The sequence below is a fragment of the Syngnathoides biaculeatus genome, chromosome 8 (genome assembly GCF_019802595.1).
Source record: "Syngnathoides biaculeatus isolate LvHL_M chromosome 8, ASM1980259v1, whole genome shotgun sequence".
In the NCBI taxonomy this organism is placed as follows: domain Eukaryota; kingdom Metazoa; phylum Chordata; class Actinopteri; order Syngnathiformes; family Syngnathidae; genus Syngnathoides; species Syngnathoides biaculeatus.
Genome location: NC_084647.1, coordinates 29,267,001 through 29,289,916, shown reverse-complemented (window position 1 = coordinate 29,289,916; position 22,916 = coordinate 29,267,001). Strand labels below are relative to the sequence as shown.

Here is a 22,916-nt window from a genome sequence, read left to right as displayed (position 1 = left end):
AACGTTGGCCTCATAGATATGAGTATCTTGGTTCAATCCCAGATCTCCCTGTGTGGAGTTTGTATGTTCTCCCCGTATCTGCATGTGTGTAACCTGCCTTCTGCCCGTTGACAGCTGGGATAGGCTCCAGCACTCCCGCGACCCTCGTGCAATTAAGCGCCTAAGAATGGATGGATGGATGTTATCACCTTAGGGAAGTACCAATTTTTTTTTGTGCATTTTATACTCCAGATACATATAAACTATTAGATGGTCCTATGCCATACTCAGAAAATAAGCTTGCATTTTTGATAAACTTTGGACATAGCCCATCGCATTCACATAGGATTCCAAGACCGTTAAAAATGTGTACTCACCGATTTTCCACTGGATGTAGAAGTGGTCCTTTCATCAAACTGTAATGGATCATAAGTAAATTATGTAACACGTCTTCGTCCAAACAAACAACTTCGTATCTATTATCTAGTATCTATGTTATGCACACAAGTTGATCATGATTCAAGTTCATTCCGGTACGCTCCATTTTTTGTTCGACCTTTTCAAACTCACGACAACACTGGCATTCCGCTACAGTTGGCTTTAGGCCACAAAGAGAACACAAACACCAGTCTTTCGAAACGAGCCTGTCTGGAACATCGCCGAGATCCATGTTATGTCCCTCCATCAGGGTCACGCCCCCTCTCCAACACGTCAAGTTCCGCCTGTGTGTATTCTGGCTCAAATGCTTGAACATAGTATATTGTTATTTTTGTTTTGTTTGTTCAATGGCGGGACTAGTAATAACACAGAGCTTCAACTCACTGTTATAGTCGCGTTATTTATCTCCACAGAGCTTTCTGCCAAACCATTACAATTGAGATATCCTGAACTTGACGAGGTGTGTTTAAATCCCCATTCTTAGGGAAAAGCAGCAAACTCACTCAGTGTCTGGCAAAAACAGATTTTATGTAGCTGATAAATGCTTTGCTCGATATTAAATGCAGTACTCCAACTTCAGGAAAGTTCGAGAAATAGTCAGTGACCACTACGTAACGCTTTCTTTCCCAGTCAAACAGATCTGTTCCGACTTTGTTGTAAGGTTGGTGGGGCACTGGATGAGTCATCAGGGGCTCTGTTTGTTGTTTTGGTCTGTAGGTGCGGCATAGTTCACGTGATGCTGTTGTCTGGCTAATGTCTTGGTTTGTTATCGGCCAGGACATTACCCCTCTAGTGACCATCCCCAGAAAAGGTCTGACCTTGTATTTGCAATTTGGTCTCTCCATGTTGTTGATAGCTGAGGTTTTTCTATTGGCAGGTTTCACCCATCTTCACTCACAACATCTGCCACAAAGGTAAGTGATTTCACTGCAAACTTCACATTTGTCTCCGTTGAGCTTCAGATTCACTTGCCTTGTCTTGTCCAACACTTGTCTCAATCTGGTGTCATGCTCTTCTTGAGTTGAGCCCCAAACAATTATGTCATCCATCGTCGTCTCTCCTCCAGGAATGTGTTCAAAAATCATGTGTATGTTTTTGTGGTAGACCTCAGGTGCTGAAAGAATATCGTATGGCAGATGAAAAAATTGATAAATTCCCTCAGGAGTGTTGAATGTACACTGTCGGGAACTCTCCTCATTAAGCCTCATTTGCCAGAAGCCTGATGCCTGGTGGCGGTGACGTTTTTTTTTCTTTTTTTTTCTTTTTTTTTTTCTTTTTATTTTTTTAGAATGACCAATGATGAAATAGAATAACCAAGTCACAAAGATCTACCCACTACAAAATTGCAAAACATATTTATTTTAAAGAGGAGGATTCTTTATGTGTAAATGTAAGTTTGTGTGCCTTGCATAACTGCATGAGCCAATATTGCACAACATAATTTACTATAAACATTTTTTGTCACTATCTGAGTTCACGCTGATGATCACTCAACCCATTTCAAATGAAAGTGCACACCTGGGCTGTGCCACTCACGTCTGTGGATTCGTCCAACTGCAGTGAGAAACACTCATAATCACCGATTGTCATGCTCCTGGCATCCTCCCCAGGCTGGGTGTAGTCAGCCAATTAGTCGGCACACACCTGCATCCTGGTTTGGGCTGAGTACACCCGGTACTTATAGGACACGGTGGACAATTAGTCCGCCGCCAGATCATTGAGTTTCATGTCCCTTTTCCAGCACTCTCGTATCCCTGATCGACAACCTCTGTGTACCGACCTTCGCCTGTTCTCCGACTCACACCGTAAGCCTGACTCCCTCGATACTTCTGCCTGCTTCGAACGTTCTCCTGTATACCTGACCTGCCGTGTACCGACCATCGCCTGTCCCCAAGCTTTTGTACTCTACCTGCTTGCCTCTGGAGTCGTGCATTTGGGTCCGCCCTCGAGCCTTGTCGTGACAGAACGATCTGGCCCAAAACATGGATCCAGCTGACTCTGAGGCCATCCGCCGCGCGGTGCAAGTCCAGGGGAGACGCTTGGTCGAGCAGGAGGCTGCTCTCCAGGTAACAAATCAACGTCTCCATGAGGTCTGTGCCCGGCTGGAGCCGTGGCTAGCATCCAAAGCTAGCACGGCTGCTACACCGACGATGGTCACTCCGCCTGTCGCTCCGAGTCCACCCGTTCCGCCTGTTACAGAGCCCTCCCGTGCCGGCATAACTCCGCTCTTCCGACCAGAACGTTTCTCAGGTGACTCCGGCAACGTTAAGCTTAAGCCCTTCCTGGTGCAGTGCGGTCTCCATTTTGAACTGCAGGCTTCCGCTTTCCCCACGGACCATTCCCGAATCGGCTTCGTCATTTCCCACATGACGGGGAGGGCGGAGGCTTGGGCCACTGCAGAGTGGAGTCGCAACTCTGAGTTCATGGACGTGGATCTTCCGCCTTCGCTGGATGCCCTCATTGCACTGGCCCTCAAGGTGGATCAGCGCGTGACCGTGCAGGGGCAGATGGACGGCATGATGAAGGAGGAGCTGGATAGGGGCAGCCCGGTCGCTTCCTGGCCGCCCACGTTGCCTTCTACGTCGGAACCCATGCAAGTGGAGGGGCTCGGCAGCCCAGCGGAGGAACGCTTACGCCGGCGACGAGAAGGCCGCTGTTTCTATTGTGGTCGTCTTGGACACTTAATCGCCCGCTGTCCGGCTCGGCCGAAGCGCACCGACCTGGGGATCTCGACGAAGGTGAGTGTGCGTTATACTGTCGCCAAGTCGGGGCGGTCGCTTTTGCACCTCACCGTAGGGACAGACTCTCACTCGTGCTTAGTGACCGCGTTCATTGACTCTGGTTCAGATGCTAACCTTATAAATCCTCAGGTGGTCGAAGCGTTGTGTGCTGCGACCTTCCCCACACAGCGTCCTCGTATTGCTCACGCCGCCAACGGCAAGTTCCTCTGCCGGGTTACACACCGCACACAAACCTTACGCATGGACTTTCCGGACACGCACACGGAGCGCATTAGTTTCCACGTATTTAACTCGAGCAGCAGTGATATAATCCTGGGGAGCCCGTGGCTCAAGAGACACAACCTCAACATTGACTGGGTCACGGGTCGGATAATGGCATGGAGTGAGGACTGTCACAAGCAGTGTCTCGCCGCCGGGGAGGACGGAGGGATTCAAGTTGCTGAACTTAGTACCGCCTCAGAATTAGCCACGGTGCCCTCTTGCTACCAGGATTTAAAGGAGTTTTTTTCTGAGTCCAAGGCAAAATCTCTGCCGCCGCATCGGCCTTATGACTGTGCTATCGAACTCCTTCCTGGGCCCTCACCCCCCAGAGGGAAACTGCTCTCTTTGACAGGACCAGAGCACCAGGCAATGAGGGAGTACGTAGAGAAGTCCCTGGCAACCGGACTCATTCGCCAGTCGGCCTCACCAGCAGCAGCAGGTGCAGGTTTTTTTTTTCTTCAAGAAGGATTCCACTTTGCAACCCTGCATCGACTACCAAGGACTGAATAACATCACGGTCAAGAACAGGTACCCCTTGCCCCTGATCGCTACGGCTTTTGAACTCCTCCAAGGAGCCCGGATCTTCACCAAACTGGATTTGCGCAGCACATATCATCTGGTGCGGATTCGAGAGGGCAACGAATGGAAGACTGCTTTCAACACTCCCACGGGGCATTACGAGTATCTCGTGATGCCCTTCGGACTGACCAACGCCCCGGCCGTCTTTCAGAACTTCATTAATGACGTGCTTCGAGTTCCTGAATAAGACTGTATTCGTATACCTTGACGACATTCTTATCTTTTCAGCAGACCTGACCTCTCACATCCAACAGGTCAAAGAGGTGCTCCGGCGTCTGCTCAATATAGAAAAGTGTGAGTTCCACCGAGCATCCGTGTCCTTCCTGGGCTTCGTCCTGGCCGAGGGAGAGATACATATGGACCCCGGGAAGGTCGACGCGGCACTGTGGTGGCCTACCCCCGCCAGCAGGAGGGACGTACAGAGGTTCTTAGGATTCGCTAATTTCTACAGGAAGTTCATAAGGAACTTCAGCTCCGTGGCCGCTCCTCTGCATGCGCTCACCTCGCCACACAGTCTTCGAGTGGTCCAGGACCTGCCAGGAGGCCTTCAGCAGGCTTAAGGCAAGTTTCACTGCCGGACCCAGATAACCAGTTTAGGGTGGAGGTTGACTCCTCTAATTCGGGAATCGGAGCCATTTTGTCTCAGGAGTCCCAAGGATGGAAGGATCCACCCGTCCGTGTTCCTGTCTAGGAAGCTGACCCCGGCAGAAAGGAACTACGACGTGGGAGATCGGGAACTTCTGGCGGTCAAGACTGCGTTGGAGGAGTGGCGGCACTGGTTGGAGGGCTCGCAAGTGCCATTCGTGGTCTTTACTGACCACAAGAACCTCGAGTACCTGAAGTCTGCAAAGCGGTTGAACGCCCGCCATGCCAGGTGGGCCCTGTTCTTCACCCGCTTCCACTTTACTCTGTCCTTCCGCCCAGGCTCCAAGAACGGGAAGCCGGACGCACTCTCACAGATCCACGAGGGAGGGCGCACGGAATCAGAGGCCGCTCCTATCCTGCCAGAGGCGTGCTTCGTGTCTGGCTTCACCTGGGCGGTCGAGTCGCGGGTGAAGGAAGCCCTGGGAGAGACTCCGCCACCCGCGGAGTGTCCGTCGGACTGCCTTTTTGTCGTTCAGTCGCTGCGGGGAGATGTCGTCAACTGGGCCCACACCAACAAGACGGTCTGCCACCCGGGTATGGCAAAAACGCGTTCAGTGGTCGAACAGAGCTTCTGGTGGCCCAACCTCAGCAAGGACGTGAAGGACTTCGTCAAGCCTGTCCGGTATGTGCGGCGAATAAGTCATCCCGTTTACGACCGCCCGTGGTCACACATCGTGTTGGACTTCGTCACTGGCCTGTCGCTCTCTCAGTGTAACACTGTTGTGCTGTCTGTGGTGGACCGATTCTCCAAGATGGTTCACTTCGTGCCACTTCAGAAGATCCCGTCAGCCAAGCAGACAGCCCAGCTGGTATTGGACGAGGTCGTCCGCTATCACGGGTTCCCCCAGGACATCGTCTTGGACAGAGGCCCGCAATTCAGCGCCCGCTTCTGGAAGGAATTCTGCACCCTCATCGGGGCTTTGGCCAGTCTAACTTCGGGTCATCATCCGCAGTCTAACGGCCAAACAGAGAGGGTAAATCAGGAATTAGAGACCGGGCTTCGATGCTGGGCGTCCAGGGACCAGAGCACGTGGAGCCAGCACCTCAAATGGGTAGAGTACGCCCACAACTCTCTGCCCTCCGCTTCAACAGGTATGGCTCCACTCCACGTTGTACACGGCTATCCCCCCTCTCTGTCCCCCCCCCCCTTGGCCACAGACTCCGCAGTGCCGTCGGCCCTGGCAGTGGTGCGGTGCAAACGGACCTGGGAGGCGGCCTGGAGGACGCTGCTGTGCATGGGCAACATCTACAAGTCTGCAGCAGACCGCAAGAGGAGAGCCGCACCAGAACTCAGGGTGGGGCAGCGGATGTGGCTCTCCACTAAGGATCTTCTGCTGCGGATGGAATCCCGCAAACTCGCTCCCAGGTTCGTTGGTCCGTTCCCGATCACCAAAATCATTAACCCGATCACTGTATCACTTAGAATACCTAGGTCGATGAGGGTGTTTGATAAGATTTCTTAAGCGAGGGCTTAAAATAGGAGGGAACTCGCTGAATAGCATGGTTTCCTGTACTAAGTGTTGTTGTTTGCACATGTGCGTTGAGCTATAAATCAGAAAATTATGGCTTTTTTTTTTTTTTCAGCATGCCGTCATGACCGACGCATTGAGCACCCCTGATCTAAGCTACAACACCACACCTGCGATTACATCTGGACGTGTCAATATATCTTCTAAACCTTCTTGGACATGCTGCAAATGTTTAGCTTATATTCATGTCTCTAGGGATCCAAAACGTCACAAGTCTTTCGTTTTATCGTCTCATTTTCCATAACGTGTGTATATTTACCATGCTTTTTGCACTGACCGGAAGTCCAAGCATGTTGACCATGCGGAACCATTGTTGAATGCAGAGTCCAGTTTTTATTTTACGACATTGGTCGGTTCCACTGATCTAAAAAAAAAAGACTGGATGGCTCATTGGCCACCAAAACTGAAGTCGCCATCCGCCATATTGATACTCCCAATACAACCATGCCAACGTGTGTAGTGACAGTTTCGTGGCTGTGAGAAAACATTCCAGTGGTAAGGTACAAAGAATTACTTTGACACTGTTAGTGTATTTGTAAAGGATTTTTTATTTTCTGATTAGCTTAATTCACTTAAACGTTTTGTGTACATTAGTTGTTCTTCACTGTTTACTTTCTGCTTCACTTTTATTGGCCGACAGTTTTTTCCGATAAAGTGATGTAAATATTTTCCCAAAATTCATCGGTGGATGAGCAAGAAAACACTTTCAGTGAAATTTTTGTTGAATTTCATAAGACAGAACTCTGCAAATTGAATTTGATTTTCAAATGCGAGGAAACAGTTTAAATTTTCTGTCTGAAATAGGACGTCGGAGAGACAAATGAACAATGCATTAAGCATGTATTTTCCCATTGTGAGTCCTTATTTCCAAAAATATATCTAATTGATTGATTTCAAATTTAATGTTTTTATGACAAAAAAATGCTTAGTTTTTGCTATGTTATGATGATAGTGCTTCACACCGTATTTTGGGAGAAGTTAACATGTCACGGAAATCGGACCCAAGGTAATATGCAAGGTTTCTTGGAAGTCATGGTGTTATGTCTTCTCTTTGCACTTTGCCTTTTTTGGCTTACCAAGTCAAGTAAAAAATCCTTCATTTGGTTTACCAAGTCAAATAAAAAAATCCTTCATGTTACCAGAACTGTAAAAATGTCAAGCTCACACGACCAGTTTTAATTCTACATGGCAAACTTTGCCAAATAACAAACGTGACAAACAAAGTATGACTCCAAAACCCCTATGATGACTACAAAAATTGGATCTTGGTTTCCCTTGCCCGGACGCAGGTCACCAGGGCCCCCATCGGGAGGCAGGCCTGGAGGTGGGGCTCGAAGGCAAGCGCCTCGTGGCCAGGCCTGCGCCCATGGGGCTAGGACTGGGCACAACCCGAAAGGGTAACATGGTACCCCTTCCCATGGGCTCACCACCTCTGACAGGGGGCATAAGGGTCAGGTGCAATGTGAGCTGGGCAGTGGCTAAAGGTGGGGACCTTGGCGATCCAATCCCCGGCTACAGAAACTAGCACTAGAGGCATGGAATGTCACCTCTTTTGTAGGGAAGGAGCCGTAGTTGGTGCGTGAGGTTGAGATGTTCCGACGAGATATAGTAGGACTCGCCTCTACGCAACGCTTGGGCTCTGGCACCACTCTTCTTGAGAGAAGTTGGAGTCTGTTCCACTCTGGAGTTGCCCACGGGGAGAGATGCGGAGCAGGTGTGGGTATACTTATTGCCCCCAGCCTCGGGACCTGTATGTTGGGGTTTAACTTTGTGGGTGAAAGGGTAGCCTCCCTCCGCCTGCAGGTAGGTGGACAGGTGCTGTTGTTTGTGCTTATCCACCAAATAGCACTGCAGAGTACCGATCCTTTTTGGAGTCCCTAGAGGGAGTGCTGGAGAGCGCCCCCTCTGGCGGCTCCATTTTTCTGCTGGGGGACTTCAATGCCCATGTGGGCAATGACAGTGAGACCAAGAAGGGCATGATTGGGAAGAATGTCCCACCCGATCAGAACCCAAGTTGTATTCTGTTACTGGACTTCTGTGCTCATCATGGATTGTCCATAACAAACACAATGTTCAAGCATAAGAGTATTCACATGTCCACCTGGCACCAGGACAACCTTAGTTGCAGTTCGATGATCGATTTTGTGGTCGTGTTATCGGACTTGCGACCGCATGTCTTGGCATCTTGGGTGAAGAGAGGGACAGAGCTGTCAACTCATCACCACCTGGTGGTGAGTTGGCTCCGATAGTGGGGGAAGATGCCAGTCCGACGTGACAGGCCCAAACATATTGCGAGTGTCTGCTGCGAACGACCGGCAGATTCCCCTGTCAGAAGGAATTTCACCTCCCACTTCCGAAAGAATTTTGCTCACATCCCGGAAGAGGCGGGGGAGATTGAGTCCAAGTGGACGATGTTCCGTGCCTCCATTGCTGAGGCGGCCGACTGGAGCTGTGTCTGTAAGGTGGTCGGCCCCTGTCTTGGCGGCAACCCACGAACATGTTGGTGGACACCAACAGTGCAGGATCCTGTCAATTTGAAGAAGGGGTCCTATCGAGCATTTCATGGAGAACAACTTCAGGACAGCTTCAAGGAAATTCTTAACCACCGTCCAGCGTCTCGACACTGTGTATAGTGGGAATGGGGGGCTGCTGACCTCAACTCGAGATGTTGTGAGACGGTGCGGAGAATACTTCGAAGTACTATAATCCTGAATTCCATGAACACACCTTCCCACGAGGAAGCTTGAGCCTGGGTTCTCTGAGGCGGGTTCTTCTATCTCTGGGGTTGAGGTCACTGAAGTGGTTAAAAAGCTCCTTGGTGGCAGGACCCCAGGGGTGGATGAGTTTTGGCCGGAGTCCCTAAAGGCTCTGGATGTTGTGGGGCTGTCCTGATTGACACGCCTCTGCAACATCGTGTGGACATCGGGGACACTGCCTCTGGATTGGCAGTCTGGGGTGGTGGTCCCACTTTTTAAGAAGGAGGACCGTAGGATGTGTTCCAACAATAGGGGGATCACAGCCTACCTGGTAAGGTCTGCTTAGGGGTACTGGAGAGGAGGGTCCATCAAGAAGTCAAATCTCGGTATCAGGGGAGCAATGTGGTTTTCGTCCTGGCTGTGGAACGGTGGACCAGCTCTACACCTTCAACAGGATCCTCGAGGGTGCATAGGAGTTTGCCGAACCAGTCTACATGTATTTTGTGGACTTGGAGAAGGTATTCGATCCTGTCCCTGGGGAGTCCTGTGGGGGGTTCTTCTGGAGTATGGGGTACCGAACCCCCTTATACGAGCTGTTCGGTCCCTGTACGACCGCTGTCAGAGTTTTGTCCGCATTGCCGGCCATAAGTCAGACTTGTTTCCGGTGAGAGTTGGACTCCGCAAAGGCGACCCTTTGTCACCAATTTTGTTCATAACTTTTATGGACAGAATTTCTAGGTGCAGTCAAGGTGTAGAGGGTGTTCAATGTGGTGGCCTCAGCATTGCATCTCTGCTGTTTGCAGATGATGAGGTTCTGTTTGTCATGACCCATCGGTACGGTGGAGGACCCAAATGCAGGACTCTGGAGACGCAGAAGCTGTTTGGGAAAAAAGTGTTTATTCGTTTTAAAGTCGGGTTCAGGCAGACAGTCAAGTGGAGTAAGCGGTAGTTAGGGCGTCGGGCGTAGAGAGCAGGTCCGCGGGCAGGCAGGGGTCGGTAAACGGGAGATCAATCAGAGAAGGCAGGAGTATCAAAGATGTCAAGCTTACGGGGTCGGTCGGAGGACAGGGGAAGGTTGGTACACCAGGGTTCACTATCAAGAATACGGTCGTGCCGGAACGGGGCATGAGTTGCGACGATCTTGCGAAGACCAGTCGTCCCCTGGGTCCTATAAATATAGGGGTTAATCAACGAGGATGAGGCACAGGTGTGCTCCTCCTAATCAGCGCCGGTGTGCTGGGACCCACCCAGCCAGGGCTGGACCAGCAGGACTATGACACTGTTGGCTTCATCAAGCCGTGATCTCCATCTCTCGCTGGAGCGATTCGCAGCCGAGTGAGAAGCAGCTGGGATGAGAATCAGCACCTCCAAATCCGAGACTATGGTCCTCAGTCGGAAAAGGGTGACGTGCCTTCTGCAGGTAAGGGATGAGATCCTTCCCCAAGTGGAGGAGTTCAAGTATTTTTGGTTCTTGTTCACAAGTGATGGAAGAATGGATCGGGAGATCATCAGACGGATTGGTGCAGTGTCTGTAGTGATGTGGACTTTGTATCGGGACGTTGTGGTAAAGACGGAGCTAAGTCGAAAGGCAAAACTCTCAGGTTACCAGTCGATCTACGTTCCTACCCTCACCTATGGGCATGACCTGTGTGTTGTGACAGAAAGAAGCTTCCCAGATCGATGAGGGTTTATCCCACGTTTCATGTGGCCAAGTCGTCCATCGCCATTAGTCCTCCCAGCCAAGCCCCTCCCGCATGATCGATGGTGGTCCAGTGTACTCGGTACATTGGCTTCTATCATGCATCGTAGAGGGACGGGGATCCTGTCTCGTTGCGCCCCACTGACGTCAACACAATCACAATAACACCACACTTAAAGGTCCACTGTCATGAATTGCATGATTTTTAGTATGTTATTAATGAAAAAAGCTGGTATGGATCCATCTGTTTTTTCCCCACAAAACATGATTTTGACGTATATGGCTTTTTGTTACTCCCGCGATGAAAATCCTCTCGAGGGATTAGTTTTCCAAAAGACGCAGTAAGTGACGTACAGGGCAGCAGTGCACTCAAGCGGTCTCGTCTGTTTATACTAGTGTAGTTTTACCTGCTGGAAGGTAGCTCGTTGTTCCTTTGTGTTAGTCAAAATGCCGGTTTGTTTTATTGCTGGATATTTCTTGAACACTCGGGAGGATGGATTCGCTCTTCATACTTTTTCAAAAGACCCAGTTCATCGTGAAAAATAGTTTGCACAGGTACAAAGGACGAGAGCTTCGTGGTTTCCAAATGACAGGTAGGTGTGTATACAGCTACAAAAAAAAAACAAAAACAAAAACAAACAAACAAACAATAGTTTTGGGGGCGGGGAAGTAATCCATAAATCAGGAGTGCTAAATGTGTCAATGTGCATTGGAAGGCTTCCATGCAGCAGCCGCTGAAGGACGGCCTCCGCAGGACTTGTGATTGCCACCAGAATTGTTGACAGGGCCGAGCTGAACTTGTGGATCGCCGCCGGCCTTGTCAACTTGGCTTCACGGGCCGCGCTGGCTCATCTCCGCCACAGAGGTGGATTGGACGGGGAGGCGGTTTGGCCGCAGAGTCGTTGTCGCCCGCGGCCATCGCCGTTGTCACATGCGGCCGCGGGTGACGTTGTTCATCGCCGCCACGCAGGTGGATCAGGTGGGGAGGTGGTTTGGCCACATGCGGTTTGACCATGATCATCTAAATATGGCTTGAAACGACAGGGTAATATTGCCCCGGTCACTTCACTTGGTTGGGAGATGTTCTCTTCTTTGAAAAGAGCTTAATTGTCAGAAGGGGTGTGTTCGTCTTGCATAGTAGGTGGCACATTGTGAGATTTCAATGGTGAATCTCCCAGTGTGACGTCAGGGACAGAAGATGCAGCCAATATAGCTACCACTTGAATGTCAAATGAGGCTTCCGCAACTTTGCACATGGATGACGTGCTCTCCGCTTATACAGAATTTACTTTTTCGTACAGATATTGAAGTGAATAATGTTATATGTATTTTTCATCACAATATCTATTTTATAATGTTTACAGGCATGACACTTGGGCTTTGATAACAAGACGATACTTGCCCTTGAGTTTCACATGTGGCTTCTTTCTTTATTCCCCCCTCCAGCACAAGTGCCTCAATTACCTCTGGTTACAGTGTTCGTTTGTCAAAGTACTTTCAAGATAAAAGATCAAACGATAACCATAGCCAAAATATTACAGTATGCATTCTTAACGCTTCCCAGCCAACAAAGAAAGGTGCGACAGTTGGGTATCTGCCATGATGAGGGACAACTGGGCGCCCACCATGTACGAAGTGCAAGCAGCAAGCATTTCATTTCTGGTAGGTGCATGTTCGGTACATATGTATGTTGGTGGTGGTGAGGGGATTGCTTGTATATTTTCTGTATATTGTTGTTTGTTAGCTCCCTCGATGATGAGTCCGCCATGATAAGAAGACACCATCTTGCCGTCCAAGATGGCGTTGTAAAGAAAAACACGTGCTCAGGTTGACGACACTGAAGGAAAAAGAAGAAGAAGTCGAAGAAAAAGAAGAAGAAAAAGAAGAAGAAGAAGAAGAAGAAAAAAAAACGCGGGTGAATATAAGACCTTGTACACTCGTGTGTGTTAGTTCAACTTGTTTCGGAGCTACAAGCAATATGACTGCAACTTCGATGGAGTACACTATTGGAGGAGTTAGGATCCAGTTCCCCTGCAAAGCGTATCCATCCCAGCTGGCCATGATGAATTCAGTATGTAAAACTTACAAGCATGTTGATGTAAGCTTAAAACAAAAGAAAAGGTATTCTTCACAGGTGTGTCTTCCTATGCATTGTGTTTTGCGTTATGAGACACCGTGACATGAGGAACAGAAGGGTAACTTAAAAAAACGCATTTATCTAAAGTACTAAATAGTGTGGAGACTCGACGTTGACATGTAAAAAACAAAAAACTTGCATACCATCAGCATAACCAATGAAAGAGAACCTTTTGATTTATTTTTCCACGCAAAGGCCTCTTTATTTTTTTTTTTTTTTATCCCTATACTCGCCCGTTCAACGACACTGCGGCTATCCCGCGCGTAGTTTGCCTTCATAGCCCCTATACTTGTGGAGTTACATGACACTTTCACTAGAGCACTGGTTTGGTAAACCAGGGGTTGTTGGTTCATATCCCACTGGGGCCTCCACTCCCTGAGAAGGGTTGTGTCAGGAAGGGCATCCGGCGTAAAAATTTTGCCCAACATATATGTGCGTTCATCTGAGATGACACGCTGTAGGGACCCCGAAAGCCAAAAGAAACTTACTTACTTTCTTACTATTATTATTTTCAAGATTAAGTAAAACAGAAAACATGAATGTGAATGTGAGGGGCGGAGGAAGAGTGAAGCTGCAGGGAGAAGAGATAGCGAGGGTGGATGACTTCAAATACTTGACGTCAACAATACAGAGCAATGGAGAGCGTGGTAAAGAAGTGAAGCAACGGGTCCAAGGGGGGTGGAACAGTTGGCAGAAGGTGTCCGGTGTTCTATGCGACAGAAGAGTTTCCGCTCGGATGAAGGGCAAAGTTTATAAAACAGTGGTGAGGCCGGCTGTGATGTACGGATTAGAGACTGTGGCGCTGGAAGCAGAACTGGAGGTAGCAGAAATGAAAATGCTGAGGTTTTCACTTGGAGTGAACAGGTTGGATAGGATTAGAAACGAGTTCATTACATAGAGGGACAGTCGAAGTTGGATGTTTTGCAGACAAGATTAGAGAGAGCAGATTGAGATGGTTTGGACATGTTCAGAGACGACAGTGAGTATATTGGTCGAAGAGTGCTATGGATGGAGCTGCCAGGCAAAAGAGCGAGAGGAAGACCAAAGAAAAGGATGAGGAAGGACATGAGGACAGTGGGTGTTAGGGAAGAACATGCACAAGATAGGCTTAGATGGAAAAATATGACCGGCTGTGGCGACTTCTAACGGGACAAGCCGAAAGAAAAAGATTTAATTTAGTTTTTATTTACAGTTATGTTATTTTAAGGTCTTGAGAGTCCGTCCCTAATCACACCCGCAATGTTATCTGCGAGCATGACTGACCACACCTGTACATTTTTCAAATGTGACACGCTGTGATGGCTGGCTGCCAAGACCAGACCACAGACCACCTCTTCCAAGCCTTTTCCTCACCAACTCCAGAAATAAAATGGGCGATCTGTAATTACAACTTGTGGATAATCGCTTTGTCCGTGACTGCAGTGTCCTCATCATCATGGAGACCTCTTTTCACACAAACATTTCCGATGCTACTGTGCAGCTAGAAGCCCGGTTTCGATTTCCTATATTTCAGAACTACGGTCGGTAGGATTTTTTTTTTTTTTTTTTTTTTAAACAAAATATTTTTGTCAGTCTCCAGCACATCGTGCCACCATTTTCTCGTCAGTTCTCGTTAAATCACACTCTCGTGTTCAACAGAATATTAGCAGAAATAAATAAACGTGGATTTTAGGAAGGTTTATTGCCAAACAGAAGTCACACTGGAAGGCAGTCCAACAGAGTGATGGTGCAAAAATCACAAGGCATAAGGCTTGCTCCATACTGGTACATTTGGATGTCAACCCAAGGCCAACAAACCTTACGGACATCATCCCTTGTTTACCTCCACTACTCTCGGTATTGAGATGCAAGATCCACTGAAACAACCAACCCCAGTTGCAGACATGGTCGTCAATAACGAGGTAACAGAAGCAATTACGTGTAAAAATGTCTGTATTATTTACTGATAACGAAATGTAACGTTAATTGTTGTCAAATTTATGCGTTTCAATCATTTACAAAAACAAGAAATTAAAACGTTTTTGAATGGATACAATATACACGCTATGAAAGCACGCTTGCGTGCCATGATGCATCAATTTAGTAGTTTACTTCGTTGAATTTGTATTTGAAATTTTTTGGGGTAAAGGTATATGCTTAAATAAAGAACGATCGTACTGTCTACATTTTGAAAACAGAATAGCATTTATTTACAGATGTACTAGACATAATTCATCAATACAATTTAGAAAACTCGTACGTTAAAATGGATTGTCCTTTGAGCATGCTATTTTTTTCAGTCTTTTTTCATTCAGTCAAATCACGTCTGATTTCCGTCCGTTTTACGTTCCGAGGAAGCTAACTGGCCATCATCACTACTGTTTACATCCCACCAAATGCTAATGCCGCGCTGTCTCTTTCCTGCTGAACGTTATTAATGAAAAGCAGCTTGCCCACCCCGAATGCATTCACATTATACAGTGGTCAGGGAGTTTAACAAGACTAATCTGAAGACTCTAAATTTCCACGAGCGTATTAAATGTCTAATAAGAGGTGGAAACAGCTTAGACCAGGGGTCTCAGACCTCCGGGGCGATAATTTGTGGCCCCTGTCTTAATATGAAAGATTAATTTTAGTGCAGCCTGCATGTTTAATATGAATGACAGTTGTTGAATGGGGAGCTGAACGAACCAATCACGTTGGTATATGACTCTCAAGGGCGGGACATCAGCCAAGCTTATTGCGTATTCACAACATGAGATGAGAGCAAGAGACAGTCAACATCAGTACATCCAATGCCTCACAACCTTAAAGGAAGATTCTCCCCAAAATTCAAATGGACAATAAACCCTCCAATGTGAAGTAATATTATTATTACATACAGTATATTTTGGACGTTAATTGAAAAAAAATTAAAGAATATTTTTGAAATCCAAGCAAAATTAGAATGTGTGCCAGCTTTCACAGCCAAACGCAGAAGAAACATCCTTAACTCCGCCCCTGACGTCGCCGGTGTTTAGCATTACAGACCATTTGTTCTAGCTAAGCCAAGATGCCGACGTGTTGTGCAACAAAACTGAGAAAACGCACCCAAATTTCTCCTTTTACCTCTCATGGAGTTAACCTGACAGGATAAAGCTATGGCTATCACAGTTGAGGCTTGTTTACCACCAGGGAAATTTGCACACATCTAATCATTACTGGTTATTAGCTGCTTAGTTATAGCCTCTTGTGCTAATATTGTAAAAGCAACAACATATTTTATGAGGCGGCAAGGTTGCGCAGCTGTTCAATCCCGGACTTTCGTGTGTGGAGTTTGCATGTTCTCCCCGTGTGTAAACATGCCTCCTGCCCATTGACAGCAGGGATAGGCTCCAGCATTCCTGCGACTATCGTGCAGCTAAGAAAATGGATGGATGGATGGATATATATATGTAAGCACACAACACTTCCCGGTTAGTATTTACGGCGATGCGCGCATGCAAACCCCCCTGACCCCCTCACCCCACCGCCGCCGGATCGCGAGAAGTTTTGCAAGTACAACATGGTGTTAAAAAAAAAAAAAAAAAAGTCTGGCCACCTGCTATATATTCTCTACATCTAAACCAACCACTCAGAAAAGCATCAAATCTCTGGGATGGGAGTATGATCGTCAGCACCACGCCCCTCCCAACACGTCGACTTCTGTGTGTGTGTGTGTGTGTGTGTGTGTGTGTGTGTATTCGGCCTCAAACGCTTGAATATTATTTTTGTTTTGTTTGCTCAATGGCGGGAGTAATAATAGCACGGAGCATCAACTCGTTGTTATACTCACTTTATTGGCTCTGAGCACACAACACTTCCTGGTTACTATTTACGGCAGCACTTGTTCAAAAGAAACTGGAAGAGGAGGCTGTGGAGGAGGCCATACCTCTGCACTGCATTATCCATTATCAGGCCTTTTGCAGCAGATGGCTGAAGTTTGACAATCTGATGTCTGTTATTCTGAAATGCATCAACTGAATCATATCCAGGGGCTTAAAGCACAGAAGGTTCTGTACTTTTCTAGAGGTTATGGAGTCAGAATATGGGGATGTGCTCTACTTCACCAAGGTACATTGGCTTAGCAGGGGAAACGTATTGGGATTTTTTTGAGTTGAGAGCAGAAGTGTAAGTCTTCATGGAGAAGGATGTGGTGGGTGTTCCTGTGCTAAGTGATCCCAAATGGCACATGGACTTGGCTTTTCTGGTTGATATCACACATGAGCTTAATGTACTGAACAAGAAGTTACAAGGCCAGGGGAAACTTGTCAGTACTACCTATGACAACGTGAGGGCATTCTGCACAAAACTTATGGAAAACCCACCTCTCTCTGACAAAGCTTTGCCATTTCCTAGCATGCAGGGCACTTGTGAATGCAGGCACACCATTCAGTGCTGAGAACTATGTTGAGGCCATTTTGAAGCTCCAGGAGGAATTTAATTACAGATTTGCAGACTTCAAGACGCAGAGAGCCATATTTCAAATTTTTGCAGATCCCTTCTCATTAGATGTGCAGGATACCCCTCCTGTGCTTCAAATGGAGCTCATTGACCTGCAGTGCAACGCTGAACTCAAAGTTCAGGGAGGTGAGTGTAGAAGGAGACAAGCTTGGGCAATTTTTGAACGAATTGACACCCAGCTTCCCTGAACTTTCCCAAATGTTCAAGTGGACCATGTGCCTTTTTGGGAGCACATACTTGTGCGAAAAGCTCTTCTCCACCTTGAACTTCAATAAGTCCAAGTGCAGGTCCGGACTTACTGATCAGCCTCTTCAAGCCCGACTGAGGGTCTCAACTGCTTCCTTCCTCAAGCCAGATGTGGCTCGGCTACGTGAGAAGAAGCGCTGCCAGGTTTCTAGCAGCAAGAATTCTGCAAGAGAAGCCATATTCACAACAGTTCATGTTCAATATTCCATTCATGTTCACAAAGTTAAAAATTCAAGAATTGTTTATTTTTACTTATTTATTTTCATCTCATTTTATGTTAAAAAAATATATATATATATATTAAAGAACATCAGTGTTTTTGTCAGAGCTTTTCTTGTAGAAATCCTGATGCGGCCCAGCCTCACCCAGACTCTGCCTCTAGTATGCCCCAGTTAAATTGAGTTTGCGACCCCTGCCTTAGACATGTGTATACCAACATGAAGTACAGCTATAGAACCACATTGGTGAGTCAACCATATCTCCCTGCTGCTCATCCTTTCATACATGCCCTTCAGGTGCAGATCCAGGTCCACCACAAAGACTGTAATAACCTGGCCAGAGACTGCACTCAGTAAACTTCAAGACTGCTTACAACACACAGACTGGGACCTATTCGTACACATGGACCTAGACCAGACATGTCCAAAGTCCGGCCCCCGGGCCAATTGCGGCCCGTGGACAAATTTTTACCGGCCCGCGGCCTCTATCATGAAATCAATAATATGCGGCCCGCCAGCACTGTTGACCACAGTATAAAATACATGTGTACAAAAAGCTATTTTTCATATTTTTCATTTCACCAGAAGATGGCAGTAGCCCTGTGGCCGCACTCTGGCCGCCGTGACCCTTGACCTTGCGTGATCGTTTCAGCCCAGCCCATTTCTAACATGGCGTCTGTAAACAAAAAAAGGAAAGTTGACCGCGAGGGCCGCCGCTTCCAGGACAAGTGGAAATTTGAGTATTTTTTTCACTGAAATACGAAACAACTGTGTCTGCCTAATTTGCCAAGAGACTGTGGCTGTTTTCAGGGAATTCAACATCAAGAGGTACTACCAGACGAAACATGCTAGCTACGACAAGCTAACTGGGAACAAACGCGGTGAAAAAGTGAAGCAACTGGAAGCTGTTTTAACGGCACAGCAAAGCTTTTTCACAAGAGTCCGTGAGTCAAATGAAAATGCCACAAAGGCAAGCTACGAAGTGGCAACGCTGATTGCAAAGCACTGCAAACCTTTCACTGAGGGTGAATTTATTAAAGACTGTGTAATGAAAATGGTTGAGAAAATTTGTCCCGCGAAGAAGCAAGAGTTTGCCAATATTTGCCTGGCTCGTAATACTGTGGTACGGAGAATTGAAGACGTTTCATTAGATATTAAGAGACAGTTACAGGCAAAAGGAACTGAGTTTGACTTTTTCTCGTTAGCGTGCGATGAAAGCACGGATGCGTCCGACACCGCTCAGTTACTGATCTTTTTAAGAGGAGTGGGCAATGACATGAACGTGAGTGAAGAGCTTCTGGACCTCCAGAGTCTGAAGGGCCAAACAAGAGGAACGGATTTATTTGTTTCTGTTTGTTCCACCGTAGATGACATGAAACTACAGTGGAATAAAGTCACCGGGATTATTACGGACGGCGCACCTGCCATGGCTGGCGAGCGGAGTGGATTATCAAGCCTTGTCTGTAACAAAGTCAGCGAAGAAGGAGGCAGCGCTATTAAACTCCAGTGTATTATTCATCAAGAAGTTCTCTGTGCCAAATATATGAAATATGATAATGTTATGAAACCGGTGATAAAGACTATTAATTATATTCGCTCCAAAGCGCTGTGCCACTGCCAGTTTCAACAGTTTCTTCTCGACATCCAGGCTGAATACGGAGATGTTTTGTATCACACTGACGTAAGGTGGCTCAGTCGGGGGTCTGTGCTGCAGCGCTTCTTCTCTCTCAGGGAGGAAATTGGACAATTCTTGACTAAAAAGGGACAACCCATGCCACAATTAAATGATCCTGTTTGGCTGGCTGATTTGGGATTTTTAGTTGACATAACGCGACATCTGAATGCGCTGAACACAAGCCTTCAAGGGCAAAATGCAGTGGTAAGCCAACTGTATTCACACATCAAAGCCTTTCGGACCAAGCTGCTACTTTTCCAAAGACACTTGTCACAGGCGCAGCCCAATACCGCACATTTCCCGTCGTTGCAGGAAATTGTGACCAGTTTCCCACAGATCAATATCAGTGCGCAAATGACAAAGTATGCAGCAGACATCTCATCTCTGGTTGAGGAGTTTCAGCAGCGCTTTCGGGACTTTGCAGCTATTGAAAAGGAGATCACGCTTTTTTCCTCTCCTTTCTCCGTGGACCCTGATGACGCTCCAGACCACCTGCAACTGGAGCTCATTGAGCTGCAGTGTGACGCCGAGCATCGCAGTCGGCACCAACAGCTCCCTCTTGTCAACTTCTACCGCCAGCTGGATGAAGGCAGGTTCCAAGCAATTCGGACATTTGCTAAGAAAATGCTGAGCTTGTTTGGCTCCACATACATGTGCGAGAAGACATTCTCCGTTATGAACATTAACAAGAGCCGCATGAGGACGAGACTGAGTGACTCTCACCTGCGTGACGTCTTGCGCATCAAAACCAATGCTCTTGAGCCAGACATGGACTACATACTGCAGTCAAGATCCCAGTATCACCCTTCACATTAGTGCAGGCAAGACCTTTGTTAAGTCCTCTGAGTTGAATAAATTCTTAAATCTCAGTTAATTAATTTTTTTGTGATGGTCAAAATCACAGTTTGAATATGCAGTGATCATTGTTTTGTTTTCAGCACTTTTCCTACAGTGAGCATATAATAGTGAATAATATGTAATGTTTCACATGAACTTAGATATCCTTTATAGTTTTCTTAATTTTTTGTGGTTAGTGATTTCGGTAAAAACCTAAATGTAAAAAAAAATGTAAAAGTAAAAGTATGCCATTTGTAATTAAATAAAAAAAAATCCCAAAAAGTTAATTTGTATTTAATGTTAATGGTTCAAAGAATGTCAGGCTAAATAGTCGGCCCCCACACATTTTCACCTTACCAAATCTGGCCCTCTTTGCAAAAAGTTTGGACACCCCTGACCTAGACAGATACACAGGGGCTGGACTGGACGATATCAAGTTCTGTAGGGAAACCATGTGCGTGCGAATAGAGTATTGGGGTTTTTCCACACCAGAAACCCTGGATGACAACCAAGGTCTGCTCACTCCTCAGGACGTGACACTACCTTGAGGTCAGGTGAACGAGCTCTTTACAGCACAGCTCAAGCAGAACTGAAAAATAACTAGCAAACATGTAAAGTCTTGGTTCCAATCCAACAAAGCTAATATCATGGAGTGGCCAGCCCAATCAAGTGGTAGAAGCACGCAGGGGATTACATTTTGTACAGATGATGTAATCTGTTACTGGTGTGTAGGATGACTCTGGTGGTGGGGAGGAATATTAAGAAGACAAAGGTAGAGCAGAGAACCATGTGGTGGAAGCTGAGAAAGGAAGAATGTTGTGCGGCAAGAAGTCTTTCTTTTCAGAAAGAAATGAGACAGGCTCTCTATGGACAGAAGGACCTCCCAGAAAACTGAACTGCTACAGCCAAGGTGATGAGACAGAGCGAGGCAAGAGATTACTTATGTGTCTTCTGGTAGGAAAAGAGTGAAGGAGACTTGGTCGTTGAGCCCCGAAATACAGGAAATCATGCAAGGAAAGAGGTTAGCAAAGAAGTGGAGCACTGAGGAGAGCTGAAAGGAATACATTGAGATGCGACGTAGGGCAAAGGTCGAGGTGGGGAAGGCTGAACAAGAGGCATATGACATGTACACCAGGTCAGACATGAAAGAAGGAGTAAATGATCTCTACTGGTTGGCCAGACATATAGGGAAAGAGATGGGAATGATCTGCAGCAGGTCAGGGTGATTAAGGATAGAGATGGAAATGTGTTGACTGATGCGAGTAGTGTGCTAAATAGATATTGAGAAGGCGATGAATGAAGAAAATGAGAGAGACGGAAGAGTAGAGGTGGCCAGTGTGATGGAGCAGGAAATGGCAATGATTAGTAAAGAGGAGGTTAGATGAAAAATGCGAAAACAGTTGGTCCTGATGACATATCTGTGGAGGGATGGAAGCAGTTTGGAGAGGTGGCTGAGTTTTTGATCAACTTATTCAACAGAATTCCAGCGGGTGAGAAGATGCCTGAAGAATTGAGGAAGTGTGGTATTCCTATTTTCAGGAACAAAGGTCATTTGCAGGGTTTGTGGGAGAAATGGAGGAGAAAGGTTGATGAGACACACAATAAAGGTTCCTGAAAGAGTAGTGGAGGCTAGACTCAGGACAGAAGTATCTGCATCTATGTATATCTCCAGCGTTTTACATATATACAGTAGTACATAGCTGTGCCAAGCCCAGTGGAAATTTCATGAATGAAAAAATTATTGTAAACAAAAACACTGGTGTCCACATTAAGAAGTTGCTCAACCTCTAAAGATTCAGCTGGCTCGCGGTTAAACAATGTTCCTTCTTCACGAGGTGAAAGTTTGCTTGTCTGGTGTCAACACCTCATAGTCACTAATCGTTCCATACATGACAGGAAATAAGCTACACCTCTGACAAGCATCATATATCACAAAGGGAGGATGAGAAGTAATTCCTGGAACCCTGATGCAATCCCACCTCTACATTAAATTCTTCTGACACACCAACGGCACATCTTGCCGCTGTTCTGCTACCCTCATACATGTCCTGTACTATACGAACATGTTTCTCTGCCACACCAGACTTCCGCATGCAGTACCATAGTTCCTCTCTTGGTACACTGTCATAGGCTTTCTTTAGGTCAACAAAGATACGATGTAGCGCCTTCTGACCTCTTTGTACTTTTCCACGAGCATCCTCAAGCAAGTAGTGCATCTGTGGTACTTTTTCTAGACATGAAATCATACTGTTGCTCGCAGATACATACTTCTGTCCTGAGTCTCGCCTCCAGGAGTCTTTCCCACAACTTCATTGTGTGGCTCATCTTCTTTATTCCTCTGTAGTTTCCACAGTTCTGAACGTTGCCTTTTTTCTTAAAAATGGGGACGAACACACTTTTCCTCCATTTTTCTGGCATGTTCTCTCCTGCAAGTATTATATTGACTAAATTGGTCAAACTCCATAGCCACCTCACCAAACTGCTTCCATACTGCCACTGGTATGTCATCGGGACCAACTGTCTTTCCATTTTTCATTCTGTTCAGTGCCTTTCTAACTTCCCCCTTACTAATCAAAACCACTTACCTACCTCTACCTACCTTCTCTCCCATTTTCTTCATTCATTAACTTCTCAAAGTACTCTTTCCATCTACTTAGCACACTACTGTCACCAGTCATCCTATCCTTATTCACCTTTACTTGCTCCACATCCTTCCCATCTCTATCCCTCTGCCTGGCCAACTTGTAGAGAGCCTTTTCTCCTTTCATATACAAC

The 22,916-nt window shown here is 46.8% G+C and overlaps 1 protein-coding gene across 6 annotated transcripts in view; it reads left to right on the top strand.

Moving 5' to 3' along the window:
- The first annotated feature begins 12,374 nt into the window (after window positions 1-12,374).
- The window catches only part of brip1 (BRCA1 interacting helicase 1), a 155,035-nt gene continuing 144,493 nt past the window's right edge, over window positions 12,375-22,916 (top strand). For 4 of the 6 annotated variants that reach the window (XM_061826745.1, XM_061826744.1, XM_061826743.1 and 1 more), the window contains exon 1: window positions 12,376-12,638. In XM_061826745.1, coding sequence (XP_061682729.1) covers window positions 12,546-12,638 — 93 coding nt within the window. In that variant the 5' untranslated portion in view covers window positions 12,376-12,545. Of the gene's footprint in view, window positions 12,639-22,916 lie in introns of all 6 variants that reach the window. The other 2 variants (XM_061826741.1, XM_061826742.1) reach the window with 2 other exon arrangements.